Source organism: Equus caballus, chromosome 17 (assembly GCF_041296265.1).
Source record: "Equus caballus isolate H_3958 breed thoroughbred chromosome 17, TB-T2T, whole genome shotgun sequence".
In the NCBI taxonomy this organism is placed as follows: Eukaryota; Metazoa; Chordata; class Mammalia; order Perissodactyla; family Equidae; genus Equus; species Equus caballus.
The window spans coordinates 67,719,262-67,732,314 of record NC_091700.1 but is presented as its reverse complement, the minus strand read 5'-3'; the positions used below and the strand labels follow the sequence as shown (position 1 = coordinate 67,732,314).

The 13,053-nt window shown below is 36.6% G+C and overlaps 1 protein-coding gene across 7 annotated transcripts in view; it reads left to right on the top strand.

The window, feature by feature from the left end:
* Positions 1–13,053, top strand: part of KLF12 (KLF transcription factor 12) — a 585,204-nt gene that overhangs the window by 340,170 nt on the left and 231,981 nt on the right. For 5 of the 7 annotated variants that reach the window (XM_070239860.1, XM_001496646.6, XM_070239861.1 and 2 more), the window contains one exon: positions 9,468–9,557. The exons of the other annotated variants lie outside the window; for them this stretch is intronic. In XM_070239860.1, coding sequence (XP_070095961.1) covers positions 9,468–9,557 — 90 coding nt within the window. The remainder of the gene's footprint in view (positions 1–9,467; positions 9,558–13,053) is intronic. 7 annotated transcript variants of the gene reach the window in all.

Genomic DNA, 13,053 nt, shown 5'->3' with positions numbered 1-13,053 from the left:
GGTATTGAGATAGAATGCAAGTAGATGTGGGAAAAGCTTTGCCAGTAAAAATGTCAAATTAGTACAGAATTTGGATTTTACATAGAATTTGATTATTACAACTAAAGGTATCATTTGGGGAATCTGGAAGAACCATAGCTAGAGGTGGATATCCTCAGAGACTGGCAGATTACATTTTGGTCAAGCTTATGCATTTGGCCATTTGGCAGTCAACTGGTAATGTCTTTCTCCACTGCATTTCCACAACCCGGAGTGTTGGGGGAAAAATGAAAGAGGAAGGGCAGGGCATTCTTGTAATGCGTCTGACATGACTGTCCAGGCAGTGCAAATGATTGCAACTTTGTTGATATAATCTTTTCGTGTCAATTACTTTCGTTACACCTTTTGACAACATGACAGACACTTTATAGTGCTTTTATATGCTTTGAGAATCCTTCTTGGATGAAATAAACTGTGAAGATCATTTTTTCTACCTTTGTTTTTTGGAAACCAAGATCATGCCTCAGGTTTTCAAGGAATGTAATATATTTTTTGGTATGAAATCTTAACAATAAGTGTTTAAAATATAAAATGAGAAGTAAATAAATATTTTGGGAATGAATATGAAACCTAGTTTACCTGTTTAGCAGTATACATATTTTTTGGGCCACCAAGGAGAGCCTGAGTTCCATCTTTCTCTTTTTTGTTTTCATTAAAAGAGTCATAATTTAAAAAAGAATTAACTTGTATTTTTATTTCTCCTCAGAATTCTTTTACTTATTCTCAAATCTTCAGTACTATTTCTTCAGGCTGTACAGGAGACAAACACTCAACCGCCCATGTTTTAATAAGATAATCCATTTTGGATTTGATAAGGAGCCACTTGACATCATTGTAGACAAGGAAAGGTGGAAATATAGGTCAATAGTCATTTCCTTTGTTTCCTACAGAAAAATAAATGACTTAATACTTGATAGTAATCTTCATTTTCTTTAGGCACAGAGGACTAGGGATGTTATTTCATTACATATTCTATTCGATGTTCTGGATGTTTTTTTCATTACTATCCAAACGACTTTTCCTAAAGGGAAATGGCTGATGAATATGTTAATATACAATACTCTTAAACTTGTACTCTGGCAAATATCTATTCTGTTGGGTTTTTTTAAGTTTTGATAACCCCAAAAATCTGTAAAACTGATGAAACCCAGGAAAAATGTTAGTAAAAGCAGAGTTAATTCTTGTCTTAAACGTGTAGCTAAGAAGACTCATTTATATAGGATTTTTTTTTTGCTTTATTTCAACCAGTGTTTACAAGCTTGAATAAATTTGATTTTGTTAGTATCTATTGTAAGATTTGAACGTACTCAGCTTAAGAGAAATCTTCCTCCGTACCTAACAGATCCTAAGCAAAAAATATATTGAAATTAAACAATATTGCTAAATATCCATATATCCCAGAGTGTCATAGGTCTTTCAAGGGATGTTGGAGGAATGTATGGCATGGTTTGCTTTTCCTACTGGGTTCCTACCTCAACCTTTGTGTACAACCTAGAAAAATCAATGCCATCCTTGATACTCTTCCCAACTCTGTCTTATCACTGCTCTTTCTCCTCCTCATCAGTCATCAAAGGCTGTTCATTCTTCCTATGAACTCTTTCTCAAATATTTTTCCTCCTCTTTATTCCCACTACCACTGCCTTGGTTTATCCCCTCACCATCTCTCCTTTGAGCTATTGTGTTACCTATGAACTGGTTCGTCTCCATGCTGAATAAATCCTGTATCTTTATAAGCTGTCTTCCAGATTAATTGTAGTGCTATCTTTCTAAACACAAAGCATAAACAAATTTTGCTTTTACTTAATAAAGCCTTCATGACTTCCCATCATCTGTTATGTGTGTGATGCCCAAACACATTTCTTCCACATTTACCTCAAGTCTCTTAAAGCAGAGAACCTTGCTATCTTATTCACTTGCTCTCCTAGCAACTAGCACATAGCAGGTGTTAAAGAAATATTTCTAAATGAATAAATGAATTATCATAACATATAAAACCCTTCATGACCTGACCCCAAGTTACCTATCTGGTCTCATCTCCAGTTTCTCCTCCAGTGAACACTATGTTCCAGCCGTACCAAATCCTTCATTATTCTTCCCCATATCTGGGGACTTTCATAGCCCTAAGATTTTGCTTTTGCTCTTCTTCTTGTCTGTCTGTCAACAATCAGTTATCACCTGGATCAGTTAGACCCAGGAGAATGAACTGATCTTACATCTATCTACATTTATCCTTTTCATTAGCCCGACAAATATTTACTGAGCTCATACTATGTGTTAGACACTGTTATAAGTCTGCGGATAGGGATACTGTTATGAACAAAAGCATAAAGTCATGGCCCTCCTGGAACTTACATTCCAGTGTTATAGCAAATGAAGAATCCGTCAGATAGTGATGAATACGAAGATGGAGTAGAATGTAGAGGCCTGGAGGAGAGAGCGTTTTTTGACATGGTTGAGATGTAGCCTGAGCAGAATGGTAGAAAGTGGGATTGGGTAACTGGTTAGAGGCAAATTGGATAAATGGTTAGAGGCACCTGCTGTAGGGCAGGGGAAGGACTTCAGAATGACCTTAATATTATCTCCCCTCACTGTATCTGTAATCAGCCTGTCTTTGCTTTACTGTTCCCACCTCAGTGCCACTTCCCAGCCTTTTGTTATGTCAGGAGCCTGAAGTACACTAGCGAGAGTGGCTTGGACAGTTCTGGGCTCATATAGCTTTGCAGCCAATGTCAGCATACCCAGAAGCTGAGGGTCTCTATCTCTGGGAGCAATGGAAGATAGAGTTAGACTGCTGACCATTTTCATAACTTTGGGCAGATTGCTTACTCTAACTTTAATTTTCTTGTCTAAAATGGACATAGTAAAACAAAGTTGTTAGGGGACTAAATGACCAGAATGAAACTCGGTAAAATTTTCTCTCTTGTTCACTGATATATCCTAAATACCTAGACAGAGCGCGGCACTCAGTAAATATTTTTTGGATGAATCAGTGAATGAACAAATGAATGATGTAACTAATGTAAAGCACATGAAACAACACCTGGGACATAAGTGCTCAGTAAATGTTAGTTGTTGTTATTATAGTTGTTATTTGTTAAATTATGAGACCCTGTGATCATATTGTGGTTGTGTTGCACATGATTGTCTATGTGTGGGGCCTGTCTACTGCGATGGGCCCTCTGCCCAGGCTGAAGGTGCCTTGTTTCAGTGTCTCTGTGTGTGCTCAGGGCAAGAGGCTGGGAGGCATTGGCTGGAGCAAGTGAGTAGCTGTCTGATTCCTGTCTACTCCTGTTCCTAGCTGTGGCCTCTGCTGGGACTTGGCCCTCGGAATTAGTTTCTGCTAACCCTGTTTCCTGGAGGGAATCTTATTTCAGACTTCCTTTTCCAGAACTGAACTCCATCTCTTATCTTTTACATGACATCAAGTCTATTTGTTGGCCCATCCTGATACTTGGATACCTGAGCCTGCATGTTAGTTAAGTTCTCCCTGGAATGTTAATACCTGCCCAGCTGAACTGAAGTTTTCTCTCCCTCTCTAGGGTTTGATTGGTGGTAGCTTGGCATTTCTCTTGCCATAATATTCTCCTGGTTTTGGAGTTTAGTTTCTGTTCTCCCGTCGCTGGGTTGCCCCTGTGATCTCCCATAGTGCGTCATGGGATGTGGATGGAATGAGATGACTTTGGCATAGCAGAGCCCCTCACTGCATGTTTATGGGGAGATTTGGCCAACTCACAACCCCCAAGTGTGTGTAGCTCTTCACAATATGAATGACAAAAAATAATATTCTGTTACAATTTGTATTAATGCTGGGGCAGAAAATGTTAAGCTAGATGTTATTTTAACCATCTTCGCGCAATGAACAAAGGAAAGAAGGCATGCATCCATTAGAATTTCTGAAAATATATTGAGCCTCTTTGAAAATGCTAGTAGTGAATTTTGGCTCCCAGTTTGGGTTGAGTTGGTTCTCCTCTTGAAAAGCATCCATTTACAGCTTGGATAAGAATTTCTCTGTTTTTCATGGCTAGATTAGCAACTGTCACTTATAGGAAACATTTCTAAATATTAATGTAAACTATACGTTGCTGTGATAATTTAGCACTTTACCAACATAGGAAGGAGAGTGATCCTTGCTGTCAGGGAAATGTAAGTTGCTGCATCACAGTTAGAGTTTTACTAGTCCCTGTGAGAGACACTATTCCATGTTTCGGTGTGAGGATATCTTTGGAAGGGTTTTGTTTTTGAGACTGAAGACAAACGTTTCAGACTAATGTATATATGGATCATTGAAATCACTAAAGGGGATTTAAGTTGAGAGCCCCAGTAGGTCTATAGTTTTGGCTCTTAGTTCTGCCAATAAAATATGGCCAAATAGGTGATAACCACTCTCCCATGCTGCAAAGGAATGAAAGATGAAAGGCTACATTAGAGTGGAAAGTCTGTGTTTGAACTGATGTTTATTTTGTACCATTTCAGATGCTTTGATTATGCATATGCCCTCTACATAATTGTGTTAGCAGTGTAAGGATATGTGAGCATAGGAAGATATGCTCGTTCATGTAATCTAAGCAATTATAAATTAAATGTGATGCCAAAAGTTATCTCTCTTGAGTATAAAATGTAGAGGTGAAGTTACTCTATCATTCAAGTACATGAAACTGTTGTGAACATATTGAATGAGCCCCCACGGACATGAATATTTTCAAAACACTGGGTAGTAGATGAGATTACCATAGATTTTCTGGATATTGAAGTCAGGATGGGAATGACTTGCTAAATTAATTTTGAGATATTTCTGGGATCAGTATGTATAATCTCATCAAGCCAATAAAATATGTTGAAAGCTTGATTTAAAGAAAGAAAAAGTGAAGCAGCTTTGAAACAGGAGCTTCTTTGACCTCTTATTGTTACTCCCCATAATGTTGATACTCACCAGTGACCAGAAGTTGCACGTTCAGTTTGATGACTAAAGCAGCTCAGCCCTGAAAGAAGCTGTTGCTGAGATTCCAGAGCTCCTTTGTTGGGGCCTTCAATAAGTTGCTTATATTTTTTCCCATTTTGATAAAATGAGTGGAGAGAGCAAGATAGTGATAGTGGTTAGGAGCTCAGCTTGGGCTCAGACTCATTAAGTTTGGGACAGAGCTGTACCATTGTGACTTTGGACAGTTTAACCTCTTTGTGTCTCAGATGCCTCATCTTCAGATAATATATCATCGACCTCTTGGGTTGCTGTGAGGATTAAATCAGTATCTATGTGCACAGCTCTTAGCACAGGGTCTGGTCCATAGTAAATATGCAAATATTAGGTAATATTATTATGTTCGTTACCAAGATAATAATGAAATGATTGTCGTTTTATGCTACTGTGTGATTTGTTGCACAGCAGTAGATAACTGAAACCGTTGGCTAAGCATGATTCTATTCTATTAGGTTTGTTGATCCTTACTATAAAGAGCAGGAGGATTTCACTGATTCTCTTGTATTTCAGCACAAGTTTTGGGGTTGGGGTAAAAGAGTTGTTTTCTCTCCAAAGAAATGACCTATTAATTGGTTGGATTAGCACATCTATAGTAAATTGAAAAAATTGGTATTGTTGTTAGTGTTTATGGTGGTTGTTAGGGTAGAGTTGAGTCAAGAAAGGGTAGAGGTTGACTTTTCTCAGAAATCTTTTTGAACAAAAAGTTAATTGTAATCTGATTCCGTTCCTTTTTCTATAGGAAAAGTTGTCCACAGGATGATACTTTTAACCAGTTGACTCATTTGTGTTACAAACCTTTAGAATCTTCCTTGAAAGTGCCTTAATCAGCTTGGTGCAATGAATCCCGAATTGCTACTCATTATGTTCCTCCCATCGCTGTTTAACATAACACAAGCATAGATGGAGGGCAGTTGGTATTTCTCATCACCTGTAGCCAAACATGAAGATGTAAGATGGATACATATTTAAGTGAATACGTCCTGTACCTTGAAAGATCAAAACAAATACCAATAGGTTCTTTTTGGCTTATGAAAGGAAACTTTGTTTAAAAATTAGGTCTATTGAATATTGGCTGACTGACTCTTTATCACTGCATTCGTGCAAACTGGACGACCCACAGTCAGGAGGAGAGAAAGGAAGAGACCTGCATTATGCCGGTAGGAGGGTAGATTGTAGTAGTTGACCCAGAAAGTCAGCTTTCTATATTTTTATGAGTTCTGTGTTTTTATAAATTATCATCATTGAGCATCAGTCCCTTTCCTTCCTGCAATTCTGTTCAAAATATTTTGCAATGGTGGGATCAGTGACAGTTGTGCTCATAAGGCTGTTGAGTAGAACTACTGTCAGCTGGACTACCGTGTTGCCAAAATTTATTTGGCAAATAGGAATATCCAGAGTACCGTTCTCATTCAGTGCACATGTAATGGTCAATAGCCAGCTAATAAATTTTGCTTTAATTGGTAAAATCTACTCATACGAAGCAAGTAACATAGGTGTACACAGATGTGTGTGGTTTATATGTGTATGAATTATATGTATATACATAAATTATTAATTCCAAGGGTTCTATAATATAAAACTGTTTGGTTCAACAAATACGGAAAAAGTACCATGTTGCTAAAATTGATGACTGTAATTTTATTGGGAATCAATTGAACAATTGATTCCACAGCAAATGTGTTTGATTAAGATTGTGGCAAGATGCGTTTGACAGCTATTCTAAATTATTAGTTTATTACATATTTAAAGTCTACATTCAACTGAGATTGTATATCTGATTTTAGTTTAGAGAGATAAATCTATCAATATTTTGTTCCAAGGACTATATTTTCAATGCTTTTCAGTTATCATGGGCTCTATAAAAAACCATACACCTTCCTGGATGGTTTGGAATATTGGCGTGATGCTCAGTGCTTATGTTTATGCTAAACAGGGTTAGAATCATGAATGCAGAGATTAATATGCTTCAATATTATATATTGAATATATTGAATAATATGCTTTTAATAAATATATTAATATTTACAGTATAACTTTGAGCATATAGACAGGTTGAATCTGCACTAGTCAAAAGAGTTTAATAGTTAAGGCTTGGTTCTTTAGCTGTGAATATTATTATTTATGGTGTTTATTGTGGTTGTGGCTGTGGAGATCCTGGAAAATCATAGAAAGAGAAATACTTCCAGGAAAACTTAATTTCTTAAAAAATTTTTGAAAATGTTTTATTTTTTCACTTTTACATGAAACTAAAATGTGCATCCTATCTTTAACCCATGTAGAATTATTCAAAAACAGCAATAAAAAAAGACTCATCATGAAAATGCAGGGATATTTAAATGTGCTAAATGGAACATAGACACAGTCAAGGTTTTCGTGATTTATCAGTTTTTAACTTCAAAGTCTCTGGTTAGCTTGCATTTTTTAAACTAATGAGTTTATCACAGCCAGTAAGGAAAATGGTTGAAGTATTTCAGCTGTAAATTGATACAAAGCACTAAAAGGACATTAGCCTCTAATCAGATTCTAACAGTTCATTAAACCTGCCTTTCCAGAATCGCTCTTTGTCTTTTCCCCTCCTTTGCAAAGCATCTTCTTCCCTTTTTGTCTGGGCAAGACCTCCTCTGGGGTAGGAAGCAATATCAACTCATCCTTCATTGTCTACCAACCAAACAGCCTACGGGATGCTTTGTTACGGTAGATTCCTGGCTGCTGAGAAAGGCGGGCGAGTTAAGGGCTGGCCGCGGCAGGAAGGCTTCTCAGAGACTCGGTGGTGACAAGCCAAGCTGGCTGCTTCCAACCACGGAAGCAAGTGACACGTGAGGATTTGAGATCCATGCCTGATGTGTAAACAACTTACTAGCCTCCATGAAAGGATTTTAAGCGTGGAACAAATTAACTGAGCTGGCTAGTAATACCTCAACTCCTTCTGCCCTAAGCTCTTAGGATGCAAAAGCCCTAAATCTTTTAGACAAGTCAAAAGCAAAAATTTTTTTAAATTTATCCTGCCAGTTTTAATAATAGTCTGTATTTCTAAGAAAAGAACATGACAGCAATTTTTCTTCTTTTTATTACTTAAAAGACTAGGTAGCAGGAAATTTTTAAATGCTCATTATCTCTAGAGTAAATTTGCTTTTTCTTAGTGTTGATTTCTCGGAGAAAATATTTGTGATGAGGCCCTATAAATTTTATTTCTTTGAGTACTTTTCTTAAACAAAAAGAGTCAAGAAATAGGAGAAATAATTAGAGCTTCACTATACTGCACTCTGTTGGTATTATTTGGTAATAAAAATATTTAATTTATGATTTGTTGAAGTGGGAGTTATTTTTATTTAACTGTCTATTTGGTAGAAAAGCAACTTCATGAAAGGTGAAAACCTGAAGGTTTAGAAATGATATTAACCTTTGTCACCATGTAGGCAAAATATTTAGAAACAGATCTCTTTCTTTTAATACAGCCACTTTAGTGTCACGTGGTTACATTCTATAATTGAGCAAAGGAATCGTTCTCCAAACTCAGTCAAATTTACTCATTTCAATTTCTTAGTTTCGTCAGTATATGAGGGTAAAATTGGCATGCTAAACATCTTTTAAAACAGGAGCTTGATTTTGGCCTTAAGCAAGCACTGATATGTGGCTTTCTGACTCCCTTCATAGGTTATTGATTTCAGAAGAATCCCCAAAGCAGTGAAAATTAGTAGAAAATAACCTTGATTTAATCTTTTTATAAATGTTATTGAAATTCTATCGGGCCACAGTAGAAATAAAGTTTTTCTTTCAAGAGGTGGCATACTGAGCCAAACGTATACCAGAACAGAAAGCAAATTGTTATTTATTCTTTGGTTATGACTTCATCTTAGGAATTTACTCTTAATCCAAGACTTATGCTGGTTGTTTTTAAAGGAGATATTTGGGGTTGATATGTAGAAATTTTCATTTGATCAGAATTGCCATGATGCCAAAATTCAATGTGTCCAGAATTATATTATCTTGTTTAAAAAATTACTTAGACTTTGACAATAATATGAGAGTCTATAAATTATTTTTATCTATTTTCTGTTTTACGGATTTCTGCAAGCAAGACAACCTCTAGAAATAAGGAAGAAAGAAACTTGCCTTATATTTCCTTCCACTATTGCAGAAGTGTGATGAATTGTTTCAGCCCCATAAATATAAATTACTGTAAGGTTTCCTTATTCCAGTTTATTACAGTCTGACCTCCAACCCAGAGGTCAGAGAATCAGACTGATTAATTCAACTTCTTGGTCATTATTTCAAATGAAAGTTCAGAATGGGGGGATAATTGGTTATGCTGATAGTCTCATTTAATCATACTTCATTGTTAAAAAATTAGGTTAGCAGCGCTCAATGTACTACGGTGGAGGAAGACTCTCTCAGATGTCCTCTTTTGAATGCTTTTTAGCTGAATTTCCTTCTCTCTCTTTTTTATTCTCAGAATATCAACTCCTTTGAGAACAGAATGTTAATGCTTGATGGGATGCCGGCAGTCAGAGTCAAAACAGAGCTTTTGGAATCTGAACAAGGGGTAAGCAGAAGTTTCTGAGGATGCCCCACCTCCTTCTCTTTATGATAGTGGCAGTCATTTCCAGAGCCTAGGTTTGCAGAACACTTCTGGTTTTCACTTGCTTAAGGTTTTCTCTCTTGAGTTAAAATCGTCTGAGACTGTGCTTGATTCTTACCAGCCTCAAATATTACTAACTTCCTGAGATTAGGAAGGCATCATGACCTTATAAGAACCAGATGACTTTGTTTAAATTGGTGAATGTTTTGAACAGCTAATAGAAATCCAAAGCGAAGAGGAAGTATTAGAAAATAAGGTGGGAGTATAACCTCAATGTCGAAATAGCTTGGTTCTTCCTAAATTAGGAAATTGCAGAATACAGGTATGGGAATGCTACTGTTTGTTGGATGGATTTTTCTTTTGACATTTGTATTTACCCTTTTTTACTCAATGAGGGCTAAAACAGTTGATGAAATTCCGGTCAGTGAGTTTGAAAAGCACATAAAAGCAAAAGAAAGGTTATTTAACAATATGTAACCAAATTGACGAATTAATTTATGGCTACTGAAAATATGAAGACTTAAGAGCACAGCTAGGTTTTTTAAAAAGGATGTAGGAGGTTCACATTTATAGCTCTCCTAGTTAACATCATAATAAGGGCAGTTTGATGGCTTGCAGCGATAGCTGACCGCATTTTGTATTTAAGGGAGAAAGCACTGCTCATGGACCTGAGTGCACACTGTGTAACTGTCTTATTAAACCACCACCACTGAGGCAGTACCGAAGACAGAAAAAAGGACATAAATAAGTATTTTATCTTAATCTTTTAGTGTTTCTCTTATTCAGAAAATCAACGTAGACCATTAGCAATGTTCTTTAATTGAGCAGTCAAAAGAAACTTTAAATGTGAATAAAAGCTCACTGTTATAAAAATCAGTGTGCATGAGTTCGTTTGGGACCCCATTCAAGGGATTAGAAAACTGATGTTCCAAAAGGATTTCGTAATGAGGACATCCGAGGGCATAGATCTAGATGGTAACACTTAGAGGGCTTCTCCAGTAACTTCTCCATTCCTGAGCAATGTGTGGCAGGGTGTATGGCATTTCAATACATATTTCTCTTGTTCAGTGTAAGCCTGTGTCTGAAACAGAGCCCCACCGTGGTAGAGGACATCATTTCACCTTTGTGTTCAGTGTTGATTGTCGCAGCTCTGAAATGGACTTTGTGAGTATGTCAGCTCCACAGTTCTATCCATGACATAATGACTGGCTCACATAGATTCAACCCCAAACTTACGCAATAGAACACGATGAGAGAGCAAAGACTATGTGGCAGTTATTAGTAGTATTTGTTGACTGTAGACCAACCTTCAGAAAAAGTCTTGTGTTCACCTGGATTTTCTAGCCTGACTCATCAAGTTAAACTCTATATCCTCCACACGATTTAGTCTTTATTTTTATTGTTTAACCTAACCACAAGAAGGATTTGTTTTATTTCTTTAGAGTTCTGTTTTCTTAATCTAGATGCATTAACATCAGTTTAATAAAATAAATTTCTGCACACCTCATGTTTAAGTTCAACAAATTATATAGATTATAACATCTCACTCAGAGAGGATGGCCTTTTTCCACTGCTGATGGAAAAGTGAAAAAGTGATGTATTTCACAATCTTGCTTTTATTTTTCAATACAGTCATGACGTTGTTTAATGACGGGGATACATTCTGATAAATGCATCATTAGGCGGTTTTGTCATTGTATGAGCATCATAGAGTGTCCTCACTCAAACCTATATGGTACAGCCTACTACACACCTAAGCTATATGGTACTAATCTTATGGGACTACTGTCGTATATGCAGTCGTTGTTGACTGGAACGTCGTTGTGTAGTGCATGACTGTATGTTCTTCAACTTCAGTGGCGGTAAATCTACTCAAGTCCTATATGTTAGAGAAAGGCAAAAAAAGTACAGAAAACCAGTCAGAAAATACTACCTGTCAAAGCTACTAGTCAAAGCCGGGATAGTGCATTGTTGTCACCAGTCCTGCAAATCTTTAATGATATCTAGATACTTCTCTCCTCTTTACTATCATTTTTCATTTGTAAGGTAAGGTTTGTGTGAAAGATTTAGGAGCACAAAAAACAAAAAGCCAATATTCCCAGAGGTTTTACAGTGTGAATAAGAACCTCATGTCACATTATTTATTAAAAGTAGTTTTCTGTCCTCAAATAGGGACAGAAAAACTTGTAGTTTCATAGATTTTACGTGCTTAATGTCTGTTCATCAAAATCAATTTTCCTCCTATTGAGTGGAGCTGATGTTGGTATTTTCGCCCTAATTTAGATTGTGTATGTTGAAGGAAAATAGAAACTTGATTTTATTCTTTTCCTAAGTTTTTGTATGTATTTCTTAAATACATGACAGATATAATTTTGTTCTCTTTGACAGTCAAGCTTTAAGAAGCAGCGCACAGTGTTTGATGAAATGTATTATAGAATACAATAATTTGTATTTAGTCATTTGTAATACTTCAAATAAACTCTTCTTTAAAATTAGAGATAAAATCTAGACTTTTAATGAACTTCATTTTTGGTCACTGACTGGAGTTTCATTAGGGAGAATGGGATGGGTGACATACTGTATGATTTCAGAATCTCAGAATTATTTTTACATAAGGAGTGCTAGAATTCTGATGATTTCTTGATTTCAGTCTTATGGGAGTCTTTCCTCATTTGTTATTCAAGGCTGGTTGAAGTTTGATTCTTCATAAGAAAATGTCGATGTATTGGTGAAATTAAAATAATCGTGTTATTATGGGCTTTGAAAAAGATATTAGTTACAGTGAAGAAAAAGTTACAGAAATGCACCTATGCGTCACAGCAGTGAATGAGAAAGCCTGAAGTTGGTGCCTTGGTTGGACTCTATAATCACTCTGGAAAACCTAGTTTTGAGACTCTGTTTTTAAGACAGACATTAGCATCCAGTCTTTTGGGGAAGAAAAGTTAGTCTGCCTTTTAGGCTACAGGGAGCATTGTAGAGATATACTTCTTTATGTGGACCTCCTGTTTCAGTGCACCATGAAGGCATATGCCTGTGCTCTCCTTCCATCTATAAATAGTCCCTTAGGTCTTCTCCTGTCAGCTGGTCTCTACATGTAACCCCACCCCTCCAAGGAATTCAGGACCTGATCAGCACATTTCAGAGCCTAAAGAAAGCCTGTGGAACAGGTCCAAGTTAGCCTCTCTGGCTTTCTCTCTTTGAAAAGTTCTGACTGCCTTACCTCATTGTCTTAACAGTTTTGTGGTGTGTGTGTGTGGTCGTGTCTCCTCAATTAAACTGTGAACTCTTAGAGGTCATGAACTATTTCTTGTATTTTTCTTATACTTCCTGGCACATGGTAAGTGCTCAGCAAATATATTCAGCTTGTCCAGACATTATAACTGGCATGGTGAAAAATATGAAACCAGTCAATAGGGGCTTATAAAGTGGCTCCATCTACCTCGTAGGGTTGTGTGAACAT